The sequence below is a fragment of the Lethenteron reissneri genome, chromosome 69 (assembly GCF_015708825.2).
Source record: "Lethenteron reissneri isolate LAM-NWPU_2019-01 chromosome 69, ASM1570882v1, whole genome shotgun sequence".
NCBI classification, from domain to species: Eukaryota; Metazoa; Chordata; class Hyperoartia; order Petromyzontiformes; family Petromyzontidae; genus Lethenteron; species Lethenteron reissneri.
In genome coordinates this window covers 5683519-5709544 of record NC_083847.1, presented here as the reverse complement: position 1 = coordinate 5709544, position 26026 = coordinate 5683519, and the positions used below count along the sequence as shown (strand labels likewise).

The 26026-nt window shown below is 43.7% G+C and overlaps 1 protein-coding gene across 3 annotated transcripts; it reads left to right on the top strand.

The window, feature by feature from the left end:
• Positions 1-3053: 3053 nt before the first annotated feature.
• On the top strand, positions 3054-21250 carry LOC133360533 (tripartite motif-containing protein 12A-like). 3 transcript variants are annotated; one of them, XM_061579319.1, is made up of 9 exons: positions 3056-3507; positions 5250-5345; positions 6367-6441; positions 7452-7727; positions 8537-8583; positions 10792-10812; positions 13072-13089; positions 18007-18081; positions 19514-21250. In XM_061579319.1, exons 1-9 carry the CDS (start codon positions 3115-3117, stop codon positions 19689-19691), a joined length of 1179 nt encoding a protein of 392 aa, XP_061435303.1. In that variant the 5' UTR covers positions 3056-3114; the 3' UTR covers positions 19692-21250. The 3 variants fall into 3 exon arrangements, with proteins under 3 accessions (XP_061435305.1, XP_061435303.1, XP_061435304.1); XM_061579321.1 differs by having other exon boundaries at positions 3054-3507; positions 18007-19644; XM_061579320.1 differs by lacking the exon at positions 6367-6441 and having other exon boundaries at positions 3058-3507.
• Positions 21251-26026: the final 4776 nt, after the last annotated feature.

The following is a 26026-nucleotide window of genomic DNA, read 5'->3' as shown; positions in this document are numbered from 1 at the left end:
GCTGAGTTTTCAGGTAGATTGATTAAAGTTTCCGTGTTACAGGCAGACTGGTGCAGGGAGTGTATGAACAGGTTGCAGTGTTACAAGCAGACTGGTGCAGGGAGTGTATGAACAGGTTTCAGTGTTACAAGCACAGTGGTATTCAGGCCACTCCTGACCATCGCGGTGTCTGGGTGTGGTGGCCGTGCCCTGCAGGCTCCGCCGTGGGCTTTCAAGGAGGAAGAATTCGCCATTGGTGAACCTCAGGTGTTTTTCCGACAGACCTGTTCTTCACCTGAGGACGGCTGCTTGCGTTGTGGCCGAAACGTCGTGAGAATTATTTTATTGGTTTATTTTAATTATTTTATTATTTCCCTTCTACGTGACTTTACCGAAAGAACCAAGAAGATGAATCCCTGCAGTCACGAAAGCTTTAAATCGAAACTAATAACGATTTTAGACTTCCGTTTATTTGGAAACCCCGGGGTCCCGCCATAAGGTTCAAGTAATGAATGATTTAAGTCCGATTTTTCGAGCTTGGACAAAGCAGCAAAAACAAGAAAAAAAGTCCCGGACCACACCGATATAACGCCACCCAGTGTTCCTTCATTACAATGGCACATTAACATCCAACGGTTAACGCCGTGGCTGAAGTTGGACTTGAAATAAAGGCGGAGGCTTGGTAGTGGCCGTGTCTTTGCCCATCTACGTTACTATGACGTCACGGGGGGGGGCGTGGTTGAAGCGTGATGAATCGCGAATTGCGATCCACTAGGACATCGATTCCCACCCAAATGATCGATTCTGCCGCGTCTCCTCGGGGCCGCCATCTTGGAAATGTCCGCTTTTATTTTTTTATTTCAACTTAAAAACCGGCGGTTTAAAGAGAAAAAATAATGGCGTTTTAATGAAATGTTAATGTAAGTCTGTCCTAACACTAGACGATACTGCTATACTCTTTGATACTGCTATGTTGATTCGCTATGGCCTTTAAAAAAGTGTTTTTAAGATGTCCGATTTCATCATTGCCCGCGTGCAAGTATATTCTGATGTCCGCGTTTATTTCAACTTAAAACCCTTACTGATCTTGCGTAAAATTCCGCGGCCAAATCATTGAGCAGATTCACTAACATGTCATCAATGGCAACGATTCATTCGCGGATCGAGATGGGCACGTCACGTAATGTTTTCTAATGTTTTGAAGGAGAGTGAAACACGGGACACAGGAGCAGATTTAAAACATCGTTATTGTATAATGCAGGTGTACACACCTAAACCGTGCATCAGCCAATGAGCCTTACGTTATTTTTCAAAGGTTATCAGATATTTGAGGGCAGAGTTATTTTATGCTAATGATAGGTCAGGCTCCAGGTAAAGTGGTTAACAGGTTGCTGTTTTCCAAATGTCAGCAGGTGGAATTTAGAAATTTGATACCCGTGAATATTTTAAAATTGCGTGATCATCTTTGATATTTTAGTTTTCAGGCAGAGAGAGTGTCAAAGGTTGTTACAAAGTCCTTCAGACAGAGAGACGAGGGACCTGGAGCTGAGTTTTCAGGTAGATTGATTAAAGTTTCCGTGTTACAGGCAGACTGGTGCAGGGAGTGTATGAACAGGTTGCAGTGTTACAAGCAGACTGGTGCAGGGAGTGTATGAACAGGTTTCAGTGTTACAAGCACAGTGGTATTCAGGCCACTCCTGACCATCGCGGTGTCTGGGTGTGGTGGCCGTGCCCTGCAGGCTCCGCCGTGGGCTTTCAAGGAGGAAGAATTCGCCATTGGTGAACCTACCAGTGCAACCACATTTCTGCAACCTGTGAGCCGTGGGCGTTTGACGTCTACGGTACCGCCGAGTACGGAGTCTGTCAAGCACTCACCTTGCTGCGATTCGTGCATCAGAGCCTGGGATTCTGAGGCTGCAAGCTGCTCGTGAGTGTGGCGTAAAAGAAAAATTTCAAATGGACAAAAAAATATATCCTATAAACAGGTCCCTGCGGGGTGGGCTGGTAGGAACGAATAACCAAAGAATATAAACATAATGTATTATTACACTTGTTTAGCCAGGAAAGCCTCAATGAGTGTAAAGGTTTTTGTAGGGTCCTGCCAAGTGTTTGCAGTAGGGGGCGATGTTGCTACACCTAATCGGACATCGGACGGACGGACGATATAATCTATTGTAGGCTGGTTCACTTCGTTCCTACCAGTAAAAGATACCGTATTTACTGTACCGTACTTACTGCTCCAATCTCGAAGACTCCGCATGGGGTGATGTACGTAGCGCTAGGCTCTTGTTTGGAAACCTCTTGCGTTTGACGATCGCCGATCTGATGCAGCCTTTGGACCGGTGCTCCGGCGCGCACTTTTCACCGGATCGCACTCAATATTTTCTTCTAGATTTGAAGTTTTCGTGACTGTAAGGCTCCATACTCTTTGTTTTTTTGGTAAAGTCGCGTAGGTAAAAAATAAATAAAATAAAAAACCAAAGAGTATCGATATTTTCTGTTTTATGACTGCGGTTATTAGTCATGAAAAGTGCAGCATTTTCATTGTCTCAGTTGTATGTAGTGTTTAGTGTATCCGACGTAATATTTGACACTGGTATAAAGCGTTGTTACTTTGTCGTGCACATGGTGCCGATCACCGGACTAGTTACAGCCTTTGGAGCGGATTCTCTGGTTTTCGCCGGATTGGCCTGGGCCCGCTGGATAATGTTGGAAGCCGGATAATCACGCACCGGGTGATCTAACCTATAAAAGGCATTTTATGTCTGTCTGTGTCTGTGGCTGAAACTTGCGAAGGATTTGCCTCACAAACCGTGGGGTTTTTGTATAAAATAACAGGCAACGTTTCGATCAGTTGCCCTTCTTCAAAAAGTGGCAGGTAGGTCTATCCACCTCTCCACCTACTGTGCCTAACTTGCAGTGCTTTTGGCAAACGGAGTGTTTGAGTTTTTAACCAGACCGTAGGGAACAAGCAGTATTGTCCATACTCAACCAGTTTGAAATGTCGAATGTTTGCTTTGCAGCTGACGTGTCAAGGCGTGCACCTAACCACTGCATCTAAATTTAGATTTCCTCATTCCATGCATCGTACTAAAAGAGCCCCACCGCAGTGGCGTCGTGCACTCGCCAGAGACCATGGCTTCGTCTTCATCGAGCCAAGAGGACGATTTCTCCTGCTCCATCTGTCTCCAATTATTTGACATCCCCGTGAGTCTAGCCTGCGGCCACAACTTTTGCAAGAAATGTGTGGAGAGAGCCTGGGATGCAGAGGCGGCGCATGTCCGCTTCACCTGCCCTCAGTGCCGCAGGCGCTACGCCCAGAAACCAGAGCTCAGCAAGAACGTGTTCATAGCCGACTTGGTGGAGAAGTTTAAGAGCTCACGGAAAAGCCAATGTTGTGATCACAAGGAGCCCATGAGGTATTACTGCCAGACACATGCGCGTCTGGTCTGCGAGACCTGCATGCTGGCGGGAGGTCACAAAGGCTGCGATGCATTCACCGTGAAGAAGCAGAAAAAGAAGAAGAAGGTGAGCGATCGTCATTGCACAATTCCATTAAATACATCGATACGTAATTTAAAATATTAATCTGAATTATTTAAGAAGTGTATACATTGTTTGTCTCATAACTGTGATTCTTAAATATGTCACTGTTAGAGTTAATGTTAGGTAAGTGACACTCAGTTTATGCTGCTGTGCAGTTATCTGGGTGAAATGTTTAGCTCAATCCTGTCTGGCTGTCTCAACAAACTAATTAAACTAACTCAACACATACGTCTATAACGCTGCCCAAAAAGGACAAACATAAAATGCATATTAAGCAATGACCTTGCTTCATAGCAGAGAGATGCTTTCGTTATTTGTGCTTTTGTCAACACGGTACGGTCAGTCCTCACCTAACGCGTGATCACACTATAACGCTTTTTTGCTATAACGCGGTTCTTACATTTTGCAAACACTTTTTGGACAATGAGGAATCCTTACCCCGTTGTAACGCGGAACGTCCGTCTCAGCGGTACAGTGATACTGTGTGCAGAATGATACATCAACGTGGCAGCATACCCTCACTGTGTGTGTGTACATTGTATCTCGCCAAACTTTATCATTACAATATTTATGGATAAATAGTTTTCACTTCAAGCATTTTTTGCTTAAATTTTCAGGAACGCATCTACCGCATTAAACGAGGACTTGTACTGTATCGGTATCAATACTTTCGAGAAGTTAGTCCATTGAGATGTGAGTCTACATAGAGTATAGTAAATCAGTACATCTGATCTAATTCATATTTATAAAGTGCCTTCACTCAAGCCACTTGCCATAGCTTACCAAACGGTGACAGAATATATCGTGCTAATGATCTCAATAAAGGCATCTTCAGAATGCTAAACACTTGGAATATGTAAAATACAATATAAAAAGCTATTTACCCGAGGCAATATTATCTACAAAGAATTAAAGCCTCTTAATTAATATTTCCGGGGATTTCTGATGAGCCCCTTCTGTGACCTTTCCCCTAGATGTCCCCCTCTCGTATATATTGTGGCCTGCTGACGAGAGTACTGCCGTACACCTTAGTTCCCCTTTTTCACCAGCAGCCAGCGCTATGCCACTACATTGTACTTACATCAGCCACAATCTGGCTCAAGCAGTGACGTCATAGCGGCCATGTTGTATGGAGGAACGTGTGGCCATTTTGTCTTTCGGACGATTGGTTAGAGTAAGTGCCGAATTAAGTTAGTGCGGGGCTTGTAGCATATGTTACAAGCTGGCCCTAAATAAAATAAAAACACGTAGATATTAAAACACAAACTTTTTACTTGCATAGTTAAGTAATTGTATTTTTTCATTTGCTATACAGCAAGATAATACGACAAATCACTAACCTTAAACACCTAGTCTTTATAAAAGTTGAAGGCAGTATAGGACTATAGCAATAGAGCAAGTGCAGACTCACTCAAGCAGAATTGATAGCTTGAAAGCATATAGCTTGGGGCCCTTGAAAGTGCGGGGCCCGTAGCATATGCTACTTTTGCTACTAAGATAATCTGGCACTGGTTAGAGTCATTATGTTAATCATTGATCCTTCACTCCAACATCCTTTTCTCCGTTGATGTTGGATTTGTTTTCTATTATAACACTGGATCTCAGTACAATTGCAGATTTCTAGACCCTCAACACATTTTTGAAGCAATTTCTCTGCTCACGTCCCAGTAATTGATCTCATTATCTTGACATGTTCTATCAATTCTGCTGCCGTCTCACCACAGGAGACAATTGCAGGAGAGAATAGAAGAATGAAAAAGGAGAAGACTACGGAAGAAAATTCCGTCACTTCTCTGAAGAATTCATTAAAATCTTTTCAGGTAGATGATAAATGTCTGTCTTCAGATGACTGCAGTCCCAATATACACGTACTGTATTTACAAACGACTTGCACCATTGTTCTCGAATCGTAAACGTTGTAGTGGGTTTACTCTCCAAAACACAAGAAGTTAGTGCTGAACTAGTGACGAATTAGCACGTTTGTTTACGTGACAAACCCTTACTAATTGGCTGTGTCGAGTGGTGGCGGGTTTTAACGACATTTATATTTACGCGATATAACAAAAAAAACCTTTGTTATGGACTTGCACCGATTCCCAGAAGCTGTCCTACCCCTTGGTGAATCTTGGTCTGTTCATACCAATCTTAATTTTTCTTTTATCACAAATTTATTCACCAATTATCGACAAAATAAGAGGTTCATCTTTAAAATATGTCCGGTTGTATGTTTAAATTCTTTCGCAGCGTATGTAGCCAACACGTGCTAATCGGTTGGCAATGAATGCTGCACCAATTCAAACAATTGTGAGTCGTTTGAAATAAATACGCAGCTTATGTGAACATTGTAGAAATGTTAACATTTTACGTGATCATTTTACATCTGCCTTTGCGCTGCTTCGCCGACCAACAATCTACAATAACTCTGGGCACCGTAAGCACTGCTTTACAATCAAACAACAGATAGGCTTATATAGGAACCTTTCACCAGTATCAAGATATTGAATGCAGCAAAATGCGAATAAATATATATATTCTTTGGGTCTTTCGGTGAAGTCATGGAGATAGGTTCAAAGAAAACAACAAAACACTACTACGTTTCGATCGCTACACACACATCCTGATGACGACCGCTTGTGTTGCGATCGAAACGTCTTTTGTTATTTTCTTTGAACCTATCTACGTGACTTTACCAAAAGACCCAAAGAATATTAATTTCTGCAGTCACGAAAGCTCTAAGTATAAATACATATACTTTGATAATGTATGCATTGTCATTGAAACTGATTGGCCTACACCAGTGACAACCTCCTTCATGGCCTTGTCTCTGCACCCGTGCGATAGATGTGTGGTTGCGCAGATGTGATGCCTGAAAGAAATGCAACAATGTCTACTATCTCAATACACACGGATGCACTGGTGCAGTATATCTTACATAATTAATATCCATAATGTAATAGACACACAAACACCCACAGAGCTTAAAGCTAAGAAGTCATCAGTGGCCGCTCTTATATTATCTAGATTTCTATAGCGCCTTAACCTAAGGTACTTTACAGCAATTATACAAATGGTACATAAGATTATAGTGCTTGAGATAAAGAGTGTGGTTATTAAAAGTGGTGGTGTAGTTACGGTGAACGTTTGGAAAGCAGGCGGGAGAGATTATGGAGGGGTAATAATAGGGGTTAGGGTAGTGATAGGGGTAACGATTGGGGTTAGGGGAGTGATAGGGGTTGGGGTAGTGATAGGGGGTTGTGGTAGTGATTGGGGGAGTGATAGGTGTAATGAGAGGGGTTAGGGGAGTGATAGGGGTTGTGGAAGGCCTGGTCGTAGCTACAGGGTGGGGACAGCGAGTAGCAGTAGCAGCAAGATGGGCGAGGGAGAAGAGATGGCGGTTGTTCAAAGGGAGGTAGAGACTGTGAGCAGAGAGGAAGGGATGTGGGGGCAGTGCAGTGGGAGACAACAGAAGCGAGATAGGGTGGAGTAAGAACACGGAGGGATTTGTAGACTCGAGTGAGACATTTCAACAGACTGCGATAGTAGACAGGAACCCTGTAGGAGTTGAGAAAGGAGAATAGAAGTGTGGCATTTGCACGGGAGGTTAAAAATTATCCAGTCTGAGGAATTTTGTATCCGCACCTCTGATCAGCGTGGTTGGCTATGTAGTTATACATCTGCTCGAGAGGAGCGAAGGCGTTGGCAGAAAGGCCACAAATAAGAGAGTTGCAGCAGTGGAGGTTAGTGGAAACGAGGGGAGTGAATCCGGAGCGTAGCAGCAGAGAGTGAGGTGAGCGGACTCGTGGTTATTTTGAGCTCGCTGGCCACATCGGGGTCACTTTTCTAGATACTCACAATGGTCCAGCTTCTTGCCAGTGTCCACTGCCAGTGCGTGTGGTGATGTAAAGAGATCTTGTGCGGGTCTCCAGGACTTGACTGAAAATGTCAAGGATCGGATCGTGGAGAGCTTCGCCCTTGATAGACGACTGCTGGATGAGGAGGAGCAGGAGGCCCTGGACGGAGTGCAGGAGGAGAGTCGCCAGGAGCTGTCGCGGATCCAGAATAAAATTGCGGGGCACGTGAATGAAATAGGGACCCTCATCGAAGACATTGTCTACCTGGAGAAGATGATGGCACTGCAGGATCCAATCGCCTATTTAAATGATGATCAGGTGACATCGAGGCTCATTAAGTTCCACATTGAGGTGAGACCCAGAGTCAGGTGGTGGCAAGGAGATGTTAACTACCTTGCCTGGTATGCTGGAGGTCGTGGGTTCGGTCCCGACCCGGACGTCTTATGTATATTTGGAGGTTGCGTCTCTTTCTCCCTCTCCCCGTGGTCGCGATATTTTTTCTCCGGTTTTCTCCTTCATATTTAGAAACACGCCTTTAGTTTATTTGGCTGCTATAAATTTCCACATGATAAGCTATTTCGTTGATCTATCATTTGTGATAGCCAGGTTACTTCTGAAAAAGAGCGATATACCTCAGTGGGCCTTACCTGGTAAAATAAAAATAGTTTAGTTTAGTTGAGGTGAGACCCAGTCTGTTCTAAGATTGCTCTATAGTCTGTTTCATTCAAGGCATCCTAAATAGTTGATTTTTTGCATTTGAAGCATTAAAAAATAATACATAATTTCTATCTATCTGTTCGTCATGTTTATAACAACACTCATCTTCCAATCAGAAGCTGATATCTTACTGTCTCGTTTGAGGATCCACTTAGTTCATTATCATCATCATCATCTTCTCCCCATGGTCTAGGAATTCAGGAGCATTGCATTGAGACGCCATTCAACTACCAGCCATGGATCTCATGTTCACGTCTGAGAATTGGAGATGTCATATAGGGGATTGGGTTGAGTCACGGCTTGGAGCTGGGCCATAGGGATATCACGCACTTAATGATAAGGTATCCAATCAGGTGGTGTCACCATTGGTGAGACCCAATGGCTTGTGAATCGATCACTTTATGGAGATTAACGAGAGCCGTCTGTGTCTTTGTCTGCCCCAGGAATGTCATGTGAGCTCGAGGCCCCCAGAGAAAAGTGGTATATGGCAGTAAGTTCTCTATTTATGTTGGGGATGCCTCCTAGAAAACGCGACATTAAACGAAACGTAAATCAAAGGTTAATTTACCATTGGCTTCATGATAGCACCGCCGATTAGCACGGTTGGCTATGCATGGTGTGAAATAAGTTCAACATACATATGTATATTTAGGATACATTGTTGGGGCTAACTATTTCGGTCAACATTTCCCAAAAAAATAATGTAAATAAGTACCCAAAAAGATAAGGGAAGATAACCACAACCTTATTATATAACAAGTTTAACATATGCGTACTTCAAACGACATCTATCAAGTGTATGTATCTATGCGAGGTGGAGCAGTGGTGCAGTGATCGACGCACTGTGCTATGAACCCAGCAACCTGACTTCAACTCAGAGGCGGCAAATGGCCCTTGCCTCCTCGGCACCTTGCTAATAAACTAGCTTAAGGTAATTACACTTAGGATGGTCTCGTAACGATAAATAATTAACGGTCAATGAGACGTTATACAACTATTTAATTGTCTTTATTAAACAGCTTCGAGAGCAACAACAAACAACACCTCTCAGCCACCGTAATTGTCTCTCGATCTGCTGTATATCAACTGTCTAGAACAGGGGTCCGGAACCTTTTTGCCTGGGAGAGCCATAAAAGCCAAATATTTCTAAATATATTTCATTGAGAGCCATATAGTATTTTTAACGTATAATAAATTAAATATGTCTTACTTTTAATGCGACTTCTGGTGCTACATGGTTTTGCTGATGGCCTTGTAGTCTGGTTGAGCTTCATGCAGGCGTGACCTGTGAAATTTATCTTCAAAACTAATTTCTGTTTACTTTAAAATGACACAGTATTATTAAGCAATATCACAAGTATTTTAAATCAGTTCCAAATTGATTTTTTTTCTTTTTTCAACGCAAAATTGTCTGGGAGCCATATGCCGTCACTGGAAGAGCCATATATGGCTCACGAGCCATAGGTTCCCGACCGCTGGTCTAGAAGTTCTGCTTAGCTCCACCTCTGACGATTAATTCAGCCTCGATTTAGAACGAATCAAGAACTGTCGTTAACAGCAATAGCATACGCAATATTCATGCCATACATCAGCAAACTAAACCACTCTGGAGCTATAAACATCACACTTTCATCGAGCCAGACAATGCTGATGCTGTGGCCGAATGTCCAATGACACAGAGTTTGAATTACCCATTGTAACGTTTATTGACAATGTTGTCTCAGAAGCACTGCCGTTGTCGATCTCATGCTGTTACAATGGTAATCCGGGTGACATCTCCTCACCGGAGCTGTCATTCCCTTCTTCTTATCGATGACGCCACGTGTTCAGTCAAGACGCGTGGCGCGCCGTAACGTTGCTTTCGTTTGGCTTCATCCAATTTCTGAATACGATACGTGTTGCCAGGTGACTACTATTGATCCCCTGTACAACGTGTCCATTAAGTCCCTATCTAATATGCGATATTATAATCAGAGGTATATTTGTTAATAACACTTAAGCATTGGATGCTACATGAGCACTGTCGATATCTCTGCATACCTCAGATCTGTCAACTGCAATGCGGAACACGTTTTGCAACAACTGTCGAGTTATTTTCATAATTGCAACCTCGAAACACGATCTCGTCAGTCTTGCAGATCTCTAACCCATGTTCGATACACCTCTGACTTGATGACGACACATGGAGCTGTCCAGGGCCTGTTATCGGCACATCCCATCCAGCGATTGGGAAAACGTTTGTTAATGTTCTCCCAATACGATGTTTGCGTAATGACAAGGAGTCCCCCATCTTATTGAAACTGTTACTGCTATCACACTTTCTTGTACATTCATATTCATAGGGTTCTGCAAAGACACATATTTACATACAATTGGTTCAACCAAATAGATAGGGACCTCATGGACACCCTGTACATGGACTTCGTCCGCGTTGGTGGGCCAATCTGCCCGGCTCCAGTCGAGTTTAAATGACGTTACCCACGGCGAGCTTCGCATTACTGTAGTGATGGTCATCAGAGGCTCTTTTCATATACTGCTGTTTCTGTTCACTACGTTGAGATGCAATGACTTGAAGCTGAGCTTGTGTCTCAGCGCACGGATTTTGCGGTTTATCTGAAAAGTTTAAATATATGTCAGCAAATTAACATGTTGTCAAGACATCTAGATCTGATGGTTTTCCACATTTTATTTCCAACAGGAGATTCTTGGATGTTTTAAGGTATGGAACATCATCCCGAACATGCAATCCCCCACCAAAAAAACTGTATACTTACTGTAGTTGTACACCCATATGTTCGCGGTTCAACCGAGCTTGCGTTGTCCTTCCCCCATAGCTTGCTTAAGCCACCTCTGATTAGCGTGGTTGGCTACGTACGGTGCGCAACAAGTTCACAACAAAGAACAAACGTAGTCCTCTGCATGTTCCTGGAAGGCGTCTTCAAAATTAAATTGTGCATACTCATGCGAGAGCAGAATCTGAGTGATGTAATAACAACAACAAACCTGAAGCAGCTTGGGGTGTGATCAAAAATCCCATTCACGTCAATCGCATTGCACTTTCACTCTCTGCATCTACCAGAAGGGTAGGTAGCCTTCATTTTCCTGAAAGGCAAATTAAGATAATGTCGTTATACGTTAATGCTGTTTACTACACATTAACGGCGTGGTTCAAGTAAAAAAAAAATCATTCAGCATGTACTTTTCACTACTGGTATAATAATTTTACACATGTAAATATATGTTCTCAATGTAATGAGTGGATTAAAAGAAAATTAGGGAATAAGGTCATTGGAAGAAGTTTCGCTGTCTCTCGGCAAAAACATTGAATTTTACCGTTTAAGACTTCTACTATTGCAGGTTTTAGGCGGAACTGCCTTTGACCATCTCCGCACTATAAGTGGTACCACATAGCCAACATTTCGTGACACAAAACGTGGACTTGGTTTAATTTACAATACCGGTGCGTGTAGAATACATGATGCCCACATTTTTTCATACCCTTTATTTAAATCACTGTAGCACTGCCATCCCACTCATCCATCACAACGATGGGACACAACTTAATGGTTGAAGAATGTATTCATGGAGGAAAAAATGCAGTGTTCATTACGTGAATACTCTTGCTTTGACTGAAATAAAAACTTGATTACCAATGAAGGATCCTTTTACTCAGAGCACTTTACATGTACGGCCTAAATAGTGCAGGGAAAGTGTTCCAGTTGGAGGTTATAATCTCTTTAAAATGTCTTTCAGTTATTTTTGGGAAGCCTTTCCCACCTACTTGGGTATGGATTCGAGAGGTGGATTTACGTGTATTCGTATGCTCATAAATACAATTTTCGATTCACGTGGCTTTGTGCTTCACGTGTCTTTTAAAGCTATGGGCTCTGCATTTACCACATACTTAAAAAACATGACAGCTTATCAAATTGTGCCTCTCCCAGTGCATACATCTAGATATGACAGCTCCTCATTGCAGCTGTCATTTCCTTTTTCTTATCGATGACACCACGACTTCCGTTGAGGTGCGCGGCACGCCGTGACGTTGCTTTCGGTTGGCTTCTTCATCCAATTTCTCAACACGATACGTGTTGGCAGGTGACTACTTGTGGTCCCTTATACAGAGTATCCATAAAGTCCCTATCTATGTTATTGAAACCAAAGCAATTTAGGGGTAAATTATACAATATAATCAGAGGTATATTTATTAATAACTATTAATCATTGAATTCTACATGAGCACTCTCGATATCTCTGCACACCTCAGATCTGTCAGCTGCAATGCAGAACACGTGTTGCAGCATATGTGGAGTTATTTTCGTAACTGTCGTCCCTATACATGATTTCGTCAGTCTTGCAGATCTGTAACTCATGTTCTATACACCTCTGACTTGATGATGACCCCATGCAAAGAAATATAAAGGCGTTAAATGCGGAGATGGAGCTGTCCAGGGCCTGTTGCTGGCACGTCCCATTCAGCGGTTGTGAAAACGTTTGTTAATGTTCTCCCAATACGATGTTTGCGTAATGACAAGGAGTCCCCTTTCTTATTGAAAATGTTACTACCTTCACACGTGCTTGTATATTCAGATTCATAGGGTCCTTCAAAGAAACATTTACATACCATTGGTTCAACAAAATAGATGGGGACTTCATGGACACCCTTTACATGGACTGCGTGTGCGTCGGTGGGCCAATGTGCCCGGCTCCAGTCGGGTTTAAATGACGTTTCCCACAGCGAGCTTTGCATTGGCATGTTGATACTCATCAGAGGCCCTCTTCATATACTGCTGCTTCTGTTCACTACGTTGACATGCAATGACTTGAAGCTGAGCTTGTGGTTGCCAAGGCTGGATCTCATCTATGTCTCAGCGCTCGGATTTTGCGTTTTACCTGAACAGTTTAAACAAATGTCAGCAAATTAACATGTTCGCAAGGCATCTGGATCTGATGGTTTTCCCCATTTTATCCCCAACAGGTCCTTCGATTTTCTAAGGTATGGACCATCATCCCGAACATACAATCCCCCACCAATGTAATGAGTGGATTACAAGAAAAATGGGAATAAGGTCATTGGAAGAAGTGTAATGGGTTCAATCAGGCGCACACTAGAACTTGGAGGCAACACGGTTTATTAACTAACATCACATAACCCTTAACGGAATAGCAACTTAAGGTGGTAACCCACCGTTCCTACACTCAGCCATCTACTCCAAGTGTATATAGCTATTTACATTCTGGATGGGGCAACTACAAACCAGACCAGGTCAGCCAACGCGCTGCCTGGTCCACGCCCGGAGACCTGAAGATTTATTACAGCGGCATTGACCCCGGTCACCCCCCGGGGCTCGGCTTTTATCCTTACGGCGTGGCCAGGCCCTGCCTTTGGCCACACTTCTTTTCCCGGTCTTTCGTGAGTGTTCCGGGCCCACCTTACGTGTTCCTCAACCCTGGTACCCCCATTCGCACCACATCTGGTCACGTGCCCCTTCCTGTTTACCAAGCCTCCCCTGATATGCCCATTTGGTATCCGCGTGAGTCTCCGCCCCTACAGTACCTCCCACAAGGTACTGTCTCTACACCAAGGTACTCCGCAGAACATTGCATTTTACCATTTAAGACTACGACTATTGCTATTTTAGGAGGAACTGCCTTTGACCATCTCCGTACTATAAGTGGTACCACATAGCCAACATTTTGTGACTCAAAACGTGGACTTGGTTTTCAAGTTTCAAGTTGATTTATTAGATATAGCCCTGTGAGTCATTCGGCTCTTGATTTGGGTGCAACCGCAACAAACAAAAAACAAAAACATGAACAAGAAAACATCTTAAAGTGACTGTGCAAACAGAAAATCCAAGAAAAGACAGCAAAATATTGCAGAAAAACCACCGTACACCAATGCTGTGCGCAAAAATCCCAGTGGAATGCAAGTCAAACAAAAACAACAACAACCACAAGACAACTTAGATTAAGGCCATACGTCTAATTCCGTACTACAACAAACAAAAATGGCCAAACCAAAAAACTTTTGGAAATCACCAAAATAAAGCCATAAAAGCAATGAAACAGTGATCATAGGAACTGTGACCGAATTTTCGCAATAAATGACAATGCACCTTTAAGATCAGCACACTAAATCAAAACACAGGTCATACTTTGCAGCAATCATCTGGAGCGAAACATTTTATTTTAGGCCACTGAATAGCAGTGGCAGCTTGGGGTGTACAACTCCTCTAGAGCAGTTTTGAATGAAGATCTCATAGGTAGTGATTCAAGTTGCAGTTTATTGGCAATAGCATTCCAGATCCTGGGGGCATCAATAGCAAAGGCCCTTCCTCCAGTATTTGTACGGCAATAGGGAAGGTGAAGCTGGTAAATGAGCGTAGACCGTAGGTAAAATTTGTTCTTTGAAACAGAGAGGAAATCCAGCAGGTAATCTGCGGATTTTATTGTAAGTACATCATGAATAAATAAGATCTGGTGCACAAGCCGTCGAACATTAAGAGATGTTAAGTTCGACCCAATGTAGAGATCACAGTGGTGAGTCCTATATGGGAAGTTCAATGCAAATCTTAAGAACGAGTGATACATTGAGTCAAGCTTCTTCAGTATAGTACTTGGGGCTGATTTATACACGATGTCACAGTAATCAAGTAGAGGCAGTATGGTAGCTTTTATCAATTCCAAACGGAACATAGGGGGGAAGCAGTGCTTGTGTCGATACAGAAAACCAATTTTTATGTTTGTCCTTTTACCAATATAATCAATGTGATCTTCAAAATTCAGTTCTGAATCCAGGATGACCCCATGATACTTATAGATCTTGACTTGCTCTATTTGATCATTATTTAAGGAATGTAATTAGGGAAAATTTACTTCCCGTTTTCATCCTGGTGAGAAGCATAGCACCTTGGTTTTGGAGGTATTCAGGACTAGTTTAAGAGCAACTAGCTGATGTTGTAGTTTGTTGAAATCACCCTGGAGCTTAGCAATCACGTCATTCGGAGAGCGGCCAGCAGTAATCAGTATCGTGTCATCTGCAAAAAGATTTACCCTGGAATGATCCAGGCCAGTGCCCAAGTCATTGACATAAAGAGAGAACAAGAGGGGGCCGAGAATGGAACCCTGTGGAACCCCTTTTGTTATCTTAACACTGTTTGACCTCCAACCAGTGGCGGCTCCTGCAAAATCTCTCAGGGGGGGCAAATGTCTGGATGATTGATAAGGATAAGGTCCACCCATGCAATGGATAAATTAACAGCTTAAGCATGTAAAGGCAACTTCACTTCTTTAATATTAATGAAAAATAAAGTGACTCTTACAATACATCTTGTTTGTTTCTATACTCACTATTAAAACAAACCACTTAAGTTTCTTTTATTAAAGATTCCACTAGGTGGCGACAAATTATATTGTTGGATGAAACGTGCTTACGTATGATGACGTAAGCACGTATGATGACGTAAGCACGTTAGGGCGAGCCTTCCCGGAAGCCATAGAGAATGCATTGCAGCGCCCCCGTTCGAAAAAAAAACATCTTTGAATGTAAGTCTATGGGACCACTCGGGGCGATTCTCAGCTGGAGGGAAATCGCCCAAAAAGAGGCGGTACTCAGAACGTAGCATGACGCTGATTGGACTATATCCAGAGGCACAGTGACGGCTAGCGTGACTCTGTGGTTGAATGACATTGGTGGTGCGTCGCCCAATCGCCCTAATGAAGAAACCGCCCCTGCCTCCAACCATCTGTGAATACAGTTTGGGTGCGAGAAAAGAGGTAATTTTTTTACCATTTTACTGTGTTTTCGGAAAAACCGAGGCAACTTATTTTACTAGACAGGGTGTTGGGGTCGACTGTATCAAAAGCATTGGACAAGTCAAGAAAAAGACAGGCACAGTACTGCTTATTATCAAGGCTACTGTAAATGTGATTCAGAGAGTCTAATGCAGCAGATGTGGTGCTGTATTTTTTTCGGAACCCAGATTGTTTTAGATGTAATAGATTGTTGGCGGACAGGAAATTGCTAATTTGGTAGTTCAATAATTTTTCACAAATTTTCATCAACGGGGACAAAATTGAGATAGGTTGGTAGTTATTTGGATCATCTTTAGGGCCCCCTTTGTGAAGTGGATGAACATAGGAATGTTTCCATTCTAGAGGAACTGATGCTTCTTTGATGGACAGGTATCAAATATGGGCTATAGGTTTGTATATTAGGTGACCAACAGTAGAGCAAAGACGGGGATACTATCTGCTCCGGTAGAGGAGGACCATTTGAGGTAGGACAGTTGTTTCAGAACATTACTTTCGTGGATTGGCTTGAAACTAAATTCGTTTAATGTTTGGACAGGGGTGTAGGAATTTGCATGAGCAGGGGTGACTTCCAATACATTATCAAAAAGATTGCCAGCTTCAAAAAAATTAAGGTTAAAGTTGTCAACTATTTTTTTGTGATCTGAAAAAGATTCCCCCTTTCGGTTAAGCTCAACGGGAAGATTATCTGTTGTGGATGCCTTTTCGATACATTTGATTGTTTTCCATAAAATCCTGGCATTTCCATATGATTCCAAGAGAGTGGAGGAAAAGTAGGCATTTTTGTGACGCATCTATTCCTTAAAATCCTGTATTCTAGCCAGTCATTGACCAAATTACTTTTCTGAGCACATGCCCAAGCCTTGTCCCTAGTTTTCATGAGCTTTGTAATCAAAGGATCAAACCATGGTGGACGGTTGCCTTTAGTTTTAAATCTAACCAACTGAGCATGTTTGTTAAGAATTTGGAGAAACGTGTACCTGAAAGTCTCCCAAGCCGTAGTCAGGTTGGGGATATCACAGACCTTGTCAATATCCGAGGGAAGCACATCATTAGTAAATGCCTGAGTGCTGAAGTGTCTCATGGAGTGCTTCTCAACCAATTTAGGAGGGGGCTTTGGGTCTGGCTGATGATCTCACCCCAAAAATGAAGGAGTGATCACTAAGGTTATTATCCAGAACACCAGTCAGTGCAAAATTGTGAGGGGCATTTGTCAATAGGACGTCAAGCAGAGATGACTGTCCCGGATTTTTTAGGTTGGGTCTTGTGGGGACATTTATTAATTGAAACAGGTTACATTCATCTGCAAAATATGTGGCCACGGCCGGCGGGTTTAACCAATTACAATTTAGATAACTCACTAAAACTATTTCACCTTTAGGGAGGCCCCCAAGTAGCTCTCTCAGTGCAGATGCAGCTTCAACATCCTTCCCACTAGGCGGTCTATAGCAGTACACTACCAATATCTGTTGATTATTTGGGTGAGATATTTAATTGACAATGGTGAGTGTAGAATACATGGTGCCGCATCTTTTCATACCTTTTTTTTAAATTCACTGTAGCACTGCTATCCCACTCATCCATCACAACGATGGGACAATTAAAAACACTTAATGGCTGAAGATTTTATTCAGGGAGGAAAAAAAAACAGTGTTCATGACGTGGATACTCTTGCTATGACTGAAATCCAAACTTGATTATCAATGAAGGATACTCTTGCTCGGAGCACTCTTCACGTACGTCCTAATTAGTGCACGGAAAGTGTTCCGGTTGGAGGTTTTAATCTCTTGTTTTTTTTTGGTAGCCTTTCCCACCTACTTAGGTATGGATTCGAGAGGTGTTACTGGACCATGACTATTGATGGATTTAACGTGTATTCGTACGCTTATAAATACATTTTCGATTCACGTAGCTTTGTGCTTCACGTGACTCTTACAGCTATGGGCTCTGCATTTACCACATGCTTAGAAAGCATGACGGTTTATCAAATTGCGACTCTCGAAGTGCATACATCTAGATATGACATCGTATGTATGTGTGTTATTGATTATTGAATATAGGTTTCATCCTTTCCCTGTGAATGCATGTTTGGAAACAGCGAAGATGACCCAATCCACTCTCTTCTGGCAACCGCAGTGAAATATCTGCTTCTATGGCTGGCTTTCAAAGTCCCGTGAGTATGGGTGGAGGTTTGGCTGTCTGGATGTGTGCATTGTGTATACGGGGAGTAGTGGTGTAGTGGTTAGCACGCTGCACTACGAACTCGGCGACACGAATTCAAATCATGCTCATGGCCAACACCAGTGACGAATCTATCAACCAGTCTTGGATTTCCCCTAGGTCGACTCAGCCTCAAATTAGTACGTGTTGTGTAGTAAACATCGCCACTGGAAGACAAAGGCGGTCGGGCGTGATGATAACCACCCACCCCCTCGTGTGCTGTGCCGGCCTTCATAGCTGCTACTCGCTAACAGCACTTTCCCCAACAGACTGTTAAGGCTACACGGGGGATATTTGTCTTTTGCATTGTGTATGGTGGAGCTGAAGCCGAGACCTCCCGTCTGTGTGGCTAGCTCTAGACTCCGCAGGAGGGTCTCCATCTCCCTCTACGCAGGCATGGACAGCTTGCATGCAGAGCTGGACCGGTCCCACTTGAACGTCTGTGGAATACAGGTGGACTCGTTCTGGCTCTTGGAACGATGAGTGGAAAGTCCTCCACTTGGGGAACGATAACATCACAAACAGCAGGCAGTGGCCCTTCTGAATACATTTGTGAAGGGGAACTAAATAATGAAGTGTGGAACGCCATTTGTTCCAGGCTAATATGGAGGAAAAAAATCACAGATAATGCAACTAATATTTAAATTAGGCTATAAATCATTTAGTACCTAAGTTTTGTAATAGGTTGACATCCCAACGTGTTTGCGGTCACGTGGGTTCTGAGTCACTGACTCCCAACGAATGAGAAGCAGCTCACGATTAAAGCCACGTGCACATAAAGAAATTGAAATTTTAACTTATTGCAGTAATGGTTTTATCTGCAACCTGGATAAGTCGTCCACAGATCATCTCTATAATAAGCCAAGCGAGTGATACGTATAGATATTTGGAAATACTTTTGGACATGTGTAAGTACGTGTGGACATGCGTAAGCACACCCCCTATTTCAGAGACCCACACAAGTGCATGTGCATGAAGAGAGCGGCTATTTGCACTACCATGGCAGTGCCAATAGCAGTGCCGCACATCTATACATCACACAAGCCAATGTGGGACAGGTTTAATGGATGCACCCTGCAATGTCTCTTCAGTGAATCGAGTGCATTATCTTTGATCCACGCTACCTATGGCTTTTGGATGAGGAGTGTGCACATGCTGGTCAATAAAAGGGCTTGGATGAGCTAGAATGTGGGGAATTTAAGGGAAGACATAGAGCCAGAGTGTAACTACAGGAATGGCATATGGGTTGGGTCTCAATTATGGAAGAAATAGTATCTCGCATAAGGTGTAAGTGTCAGCAAGTCCTATTAGCAGCATTTCCCATTAAAAGCTCACTCTCTTTCAGCATTATTTGGACAATGTAATTGTATAATTGTTGTTCGCAGATGGTTGTTCTCCAACTCTGAATGCAGCCTCGTCTCATCCTCACCTCCAAATTTCCAAAGATCGCAGAACGTTCAAACAAATCCGTTCTTCCCAGGCTTTCCCAAACGAGTCACGGTCACAAGTCCTGAGCTCTTGAGAGCTTCTCATCGGGGCGACGGTACTGGGAGGTGGATGTGAGCAATTGTGGAAGGTGCTGTGTGGGAGTCGCATACAAGACGATGCCACATAACGGAGTTGGTAAGGAATGTTGGGTGGGACAGAACTCCATGTCCTGGTGTTTAGAGAAATATGGGACCACAATCAAAGTTCTGCATGGGGGAGTGGATCTCTTTAAAAGAGAAAAGAGTTTGGGTTTTAACAAAGTCGGCATTTTTCTGGATTGGGAGGCAAGGCTCCTGTTATTTTACCGCCATGACACAACGGAGCTCTGGCAACTCATTTCACCACCACTTTACCCAACCTCTTGTGCCAGCTGTTGGGTTGTGGTATTCGAAGTATAATAATAATTACCTGTCAATCGTTGAGTGATAGCTCATCTCATACTCTGCTCCGTGCCATCGCGATCGTCACTCAGCACAGGAATCTCATTCCCGCATACATCATACGACGACGGCACGGGATCACGCGGAGTTATACGCGCACACCATCACACACACACAAGACATCATTCACATCTCTCTAGATCGGGGTCAGCAACCTGTCACTCCAGAGCCGAATGCTTCGTGACATTATTCATTAAGGACCACCATCTCGTATTCACCACGTGGATTGCGGGATCTTGAAATACCGAATTGGAACAAAAATGGCACTTCTTGTTATTTTCTTTTCCAGCCCCTCTACTCTCGATGAACATTCTTAAGATAAAAAAATAAGTTTAGAAAAAAATCGGCTTTACCACACAATCACCAAGTCCCCCCCAACCTTGCCGATGGTGGCAACGAGCCTATTAGGAATCTCACATGGCTCCTGTCAAACGTTGGGATCACCAAGCAATCAGGGAGAGAGTGCGTTGCTTCATCCACGTTGTTCACGTGACACACAGCAGCAGCAGCAGCATCTGCCTGTCTCCAAGCTGCAGGTGTGCACTGATTGGACTTCCGCTGCCCGATGTGACCACGTAACAGCCAGTTAACCCCACCACGTGCTGAAGCGTCGAGCACGTAGAGGAGGTTGACTTGCAGGGGATTCTTCTGGAAGAAAATAATACGCGTTATAGGAGGCCACTACTTAAAACATCAAATTTGTTATTATTTACTTCGTTTCTTTGTTAAACTGAAGTCAATATGTACTGGGTGCTCGACAGAGGTTAGAAATACATCACAGTCAATACAGGCGTGCCTCACTTAATGAGCGAGATATACACGTTCTGTGAAAATTGCTCGTAAAGCGACAATCCCTTGAACGATCGTCGTTTTCCCACTGACTCTCACGTTGAAAGCTGAGTTACGTTTGAGCCCCAAAAGTTTCTACTCTTGAACAACTTTTTTTTTACGTAATTAAAAAATAACGTTATAAATCATGAAATGTAAAGCCTCACACGAAGAACCACAGTGCTTGCAGGTGCTTGTCCTGAGAGTCTGCAATTAGCGCCACCACCATCTTCCCGACCAAGGTTTTGATGTAAATATTTCACAGGGACACTCAATAAGGGGCCATCCATTTAGTACGTACGCATGGAGGGGGAGGGGGTTAACCCAAATGCGTACACTTGCGTATGGGGGGTCTACTGACAATGTGCGTATGCATAGAAAATGGTTGGGGGGGGGGGGAGCCTCATGAATAATTTGTCTACATTGGCCTTCAAATGAGTTAGTCAGGCGGTGGACTATGTTTGCTTAAACACGTAAATATGATAAATCCTTGATTGTTTATGCGTGGATTAAATATCGGCTGTTCTATAGGAATTGGGGGGGGGGGATGTAAAAAGTACGCGTGCCTACAGGGAGGGGGGGAGGGATCAAGTTGACAGTTTTTTGCGTACGTACTAAATGGATGGCCCCCAACAAGGGTGACCACACACGCACACACGCGCGGTAAACAAAATGCCCTGCCATTCAATGTATGTTTGACGAGTAACATCGCAAACAGCAATATTAATTGCACAATGTTACTGACATTACCACTGACATTTAAGGTGAACGTAATAATGTAGGGCTCAGGACACCGACGTCGGATATGAAGACCTTTATTGGAGCACACCATCTCACAAGCCTCCAGCCGCCATTCCTCCCAGCCGTCTCTTTCTCTTCCCCTTCTCGACGCTCTCCTTTGATTCCTGTCCCCCTTCCCCTCGTGCCCCCTCTACCTCCACCAATCCCATCTCTCTGCCAACCAACCGACTCTGCACTGTCTCCTCCCCCTATTCCACTTTCCTGTTATATTTTTTTAACCAAGCTGACCAATCCAAGCTGAGTATTTCCTCTGGCCCCTCCCCAGGTTGGGTTGGGCCCGCCCGCCCCACCCCTTCCCCCATCCTCTAATGTTGATAGACTCCTCCCTCTCTCCCTGATCCTGATGCGTAATCATGTCCAAGGATAATATCCTTAGAATGAAAATTACAAAAAAAACGTTGATAATATCAGTAAAAAATATTTATAGGAATTTAGGCAGACACCGCTTAGCACTCAAGAGGCGTTGTTCCTAGAGAAGTGAGCAGCGCTAATCGAATTGGCGATTCAAGGGGTCATGATATTGTAGATATGGGGATGCGTTCCCTACGTAGTAATTTTTTTCGTTTTAGCAATATAAGAGGGCTTCGTTGGTATAATGGTAATCGCGCTAATAATAGTATATGGTAAACATGATTTCTTAAACAAAAATAACGTATGATAACATGAGTGAATGTTATGTACTGTACTCACGAGTGCATTCTGCTGTACCCGTAGAAGGCCGTGGAGGGAGACGAGTTTGGAGGAGCTCCAGCACCTCCATGGTCGTTGCGATGCCCTCAGTCTAAATGTCTGTGGTGAGCTTCCTTTGAGATGGGGGACCTTAGACTCTATCCTGGTCTCGTGAGTTCTCTCCCGGCTAAAAGCACTGTAATGTTAAAGGGATAAGAAATGGGGAAGACTAAATATTTTGTTTGTAAAAAATTGATCGTGACTCCGATTCGTCACAATTGAATCGTTGGAAGTGGGGTCTGGTTGGCTCAGAGCCATGCATCGCTCTCATTGGCTCTCAGCTGACCAATGGGACAAGCGGCCAGCTGGTAACAATTTGAACCTTACGGCTGCCCAGGTTGGACTGTACGCGTCGGCTCTATCAATGTAATGAATTATGAGTAGTTACTAAATCATTAACGATGAATTAATATGAATTATTAATTAAAGTTAATCCATACGTATTAATTATTAAGGTGGACCGTTAGGTGGAGCGGGGTACATGCCACACATTTAAATCACACGGCGATCTGACCCCAAAAGTCAATTATGAATCAAGATAAGAATGTCTATAATCCATGCATAGTCTAGGGTTGGGTGTGTCTGTACGATGTAGTTAATAACTGCTAAGAAGCTCCGACGAGGTGTGTTGAACAAGAGGAAGGTAAAACCGTTGTCGTGTACAGTTTACGTTGGGTGTTCACAACTCCAGCGGAGCTGCACACACTTCGTCTTCATCCCAGGCAAGCGCCCCTCCAGTCGGCGATGCTCATTCATAGCTGCCACACCGCCATTAATTAGCCACCACGTGCCTATCTCTAGCTGCAGTGCCTTCCCATCAATCATCCTGTAACCACGTGTCTTATATCTCGTTAACCACGTGTCTTGTCTCGTTAGCCACGTGTCTTGTGTCTCGTTAACCACGTGTCCTTTTCTGCTACAGTGCCCTATCATTCATCATCTCTCCACCACCTGTTCTATTTCTAATTCCTTTCAGCATCTGTGTTTTTTTCTATTTTATAAATCTTTGGTAGCTCCATATTACGTTTGTTCTATACTGTATTTAGTTTCCTACATAAGTAACGATGTAAAGTCGAGTGATCTTATTGATATAATCTAATGTTAATAAACGCGTGTAGGGTTAGACCACTGGTGATCTGATCCCATTATAAATCAAGATAATAATGATAACAACTAAAATCCATACATAGTCTAAGGTTGGATGCATATATAATGTAGTTTATAAGTAACCATTTGAAGTTGAGTGATTTTATTGATATAATCTGATGGCACTAAACGTGTTTTGGGTTAGGCCAGTGGCGATCTGACAACCAAAATTATATTTTAATCAAGATGATAACTAGAATCTATATATAGTCTTAGGTTCGATGGGTACATATATGTCCTATAGTTTATAAGTGATGATTTAAAGTCGAGTGATGTTATTGGTATAATCTGATGTTACAAAACGTGTGCAGAGATAGGGCAGTCGCAGTCTGACTCCAACATTTTATTATGAATCACGATAATGATAACTATAATCCACACATAGCTTACGGTTGGGTGCGTATATACTGTAGTTTATAAGTAACGATTTGAAGTCATGTTATTGATATAATCTGATGTTACTAAACGCGTGTCGGGATAGGCCCGGCTGTGGTCAATGCGTGGATCTCAGGACAAATCAGAACGCCTTTCTGACATCGGCGATTCTCGTCACAACCGATGGGAGATGTTAACTACGTCGCCTGGTATACATGAGTGCGTGGTTTCGATCCCAACCCTGACGCCTGCTGTATATTTGGAGTTTGCGTGTCTCTCTCCCCATCGTCGTGTGGATTTTTTTCCGAGTCGTCTGGGTTTTCCTTCCACATTTAGAATCGACATCACGTGTTTAGAGTATTTGGCTGCTTTAAATCTCCACGTGATAAGCCACTTCGTTGAGCTATCATTTATGGCCAGGTCGCTTCTGAGACATAGCTACATAGCTCAGTGTGATTTACCTGGTAAAATAAAAATAGTGTATAGTTTTAAAAGTCGTTTAAAGTAGTTTTTAAAGTTCAAATAAAAATCCCATTCTTAAGATTCATTCATTGAAACCATAGTAGCTTCTACCAGTAGATGGCGATAATGATCGGTGTGTCTCGAGCAGCGTTCTTCATTGCAACGCCCCCGTGGTGCACTGGCGTCCCCTGGTGGTCTCGTGTGTAGCCTCTAACAGTCTAACAAGACAAAAAGAGTGAGAACACTGCACCATCATCATCGTGCTGCTGTCAAACCCAACCCAATGATTTCAAATGGTGTGACGGCCCTCACTACCGACGATGTCTTATCGGGGAAAGTGGCAACGCTGGCCTAGAGGATATTTCAGGGTTAGATCCACCCGAGTTAATTGTCGATGAGAGCAGATCACTGATTCCTCCGTTGAGATCCACCGCAGAATAGATCCTCCCAGTTGCTGGGAATGTTGACCACTGCTGGCTTATGCCATGGATATGCATCAGCATGGCCACGGATATGTATCAGCGTGGCCATGGGTTTGTGTCAGTGTAGCCATGGGTATGTATCAACGTTGCCATAGATATGTATCAATGCGGTCATGGGTATGTATCAATGCGGTCATGGGTATGTATCAATGCGGTTATGGGTATGTATCAATGCGGTCATGGGGGTGTTGTTTAAACTTTTTTTCTTTGATATGATTTTTAAAAAGACATAATAAATACAAAAACTCATTTCTGGCACACAGTCACATGTCGAAGGATGTCGCTGCAAAGTCGTTCGTGAGTCGATGTGCGCGCGCGGTTCACCTGGTGAACAAACGGAGCCGGTGATCAATCATTCACGTGCGTGTGTGTGCATGTGTGTGCGTGTGTGCGTGCGTGCGTGTGTGCGTGTGTGGAATTTGCTGCGCGCATGCTGCTCCTGATGAACACGACACACGCGTGTGGCTGCCAAGGGATTGTTTGGGGGGGGGGGGGGCGAAACTTTGTGTTTGGATTCGCGTAATAAATGGTGAAGGTTGAAGTGTTGAAAAAATCCCGCTGTCCGGATCGTCATCATCATCACGGTCCATGGGCAGATAGATAGCTCCCTAATCGTAGTAGTTGGTGTGTCCACTGCTACATTTCGTCATTTGTTTTTTCCACTTTCCTCTCTCCGTCTTGTAGTGCCAAAATGCTCAAATAGTGCCACATCATAGTAGTGTATTGTAGAGTGTGTGATGCCGCCGCCGCGAAGCCGTTCGGCAGGCACCAAATCCCCGACCTCGCCACCACCAAGCAACGGAGCCGACCCCGCGTCCCCCTCACCTCACCTCACATGAACACACCCGCACTCATTTCCCCCCCCCCATAGAGCTCCGAGGGGAGGTCGCCTGGCCGACCGGTTTTTATCCGAGAGACCCTTATTGGGATTAATTCTCACGGTTTCCGGCGATCAGGGAATTGGATGACCTCCCCCGTGCTACGTGGCACTGCGGCGCTGCGGCCGGCCTTAATATGGTGTGGTCGCGGCGTGGGGCATTCGGCCACCGCGGTTGAGGCGCATTTCCCCCCACACACACCCCCACGAGTCGACGGGGCAAGCAGGGGAGGCACGGGACAGCATGAATAGCGGGATCACAGGGGCTGT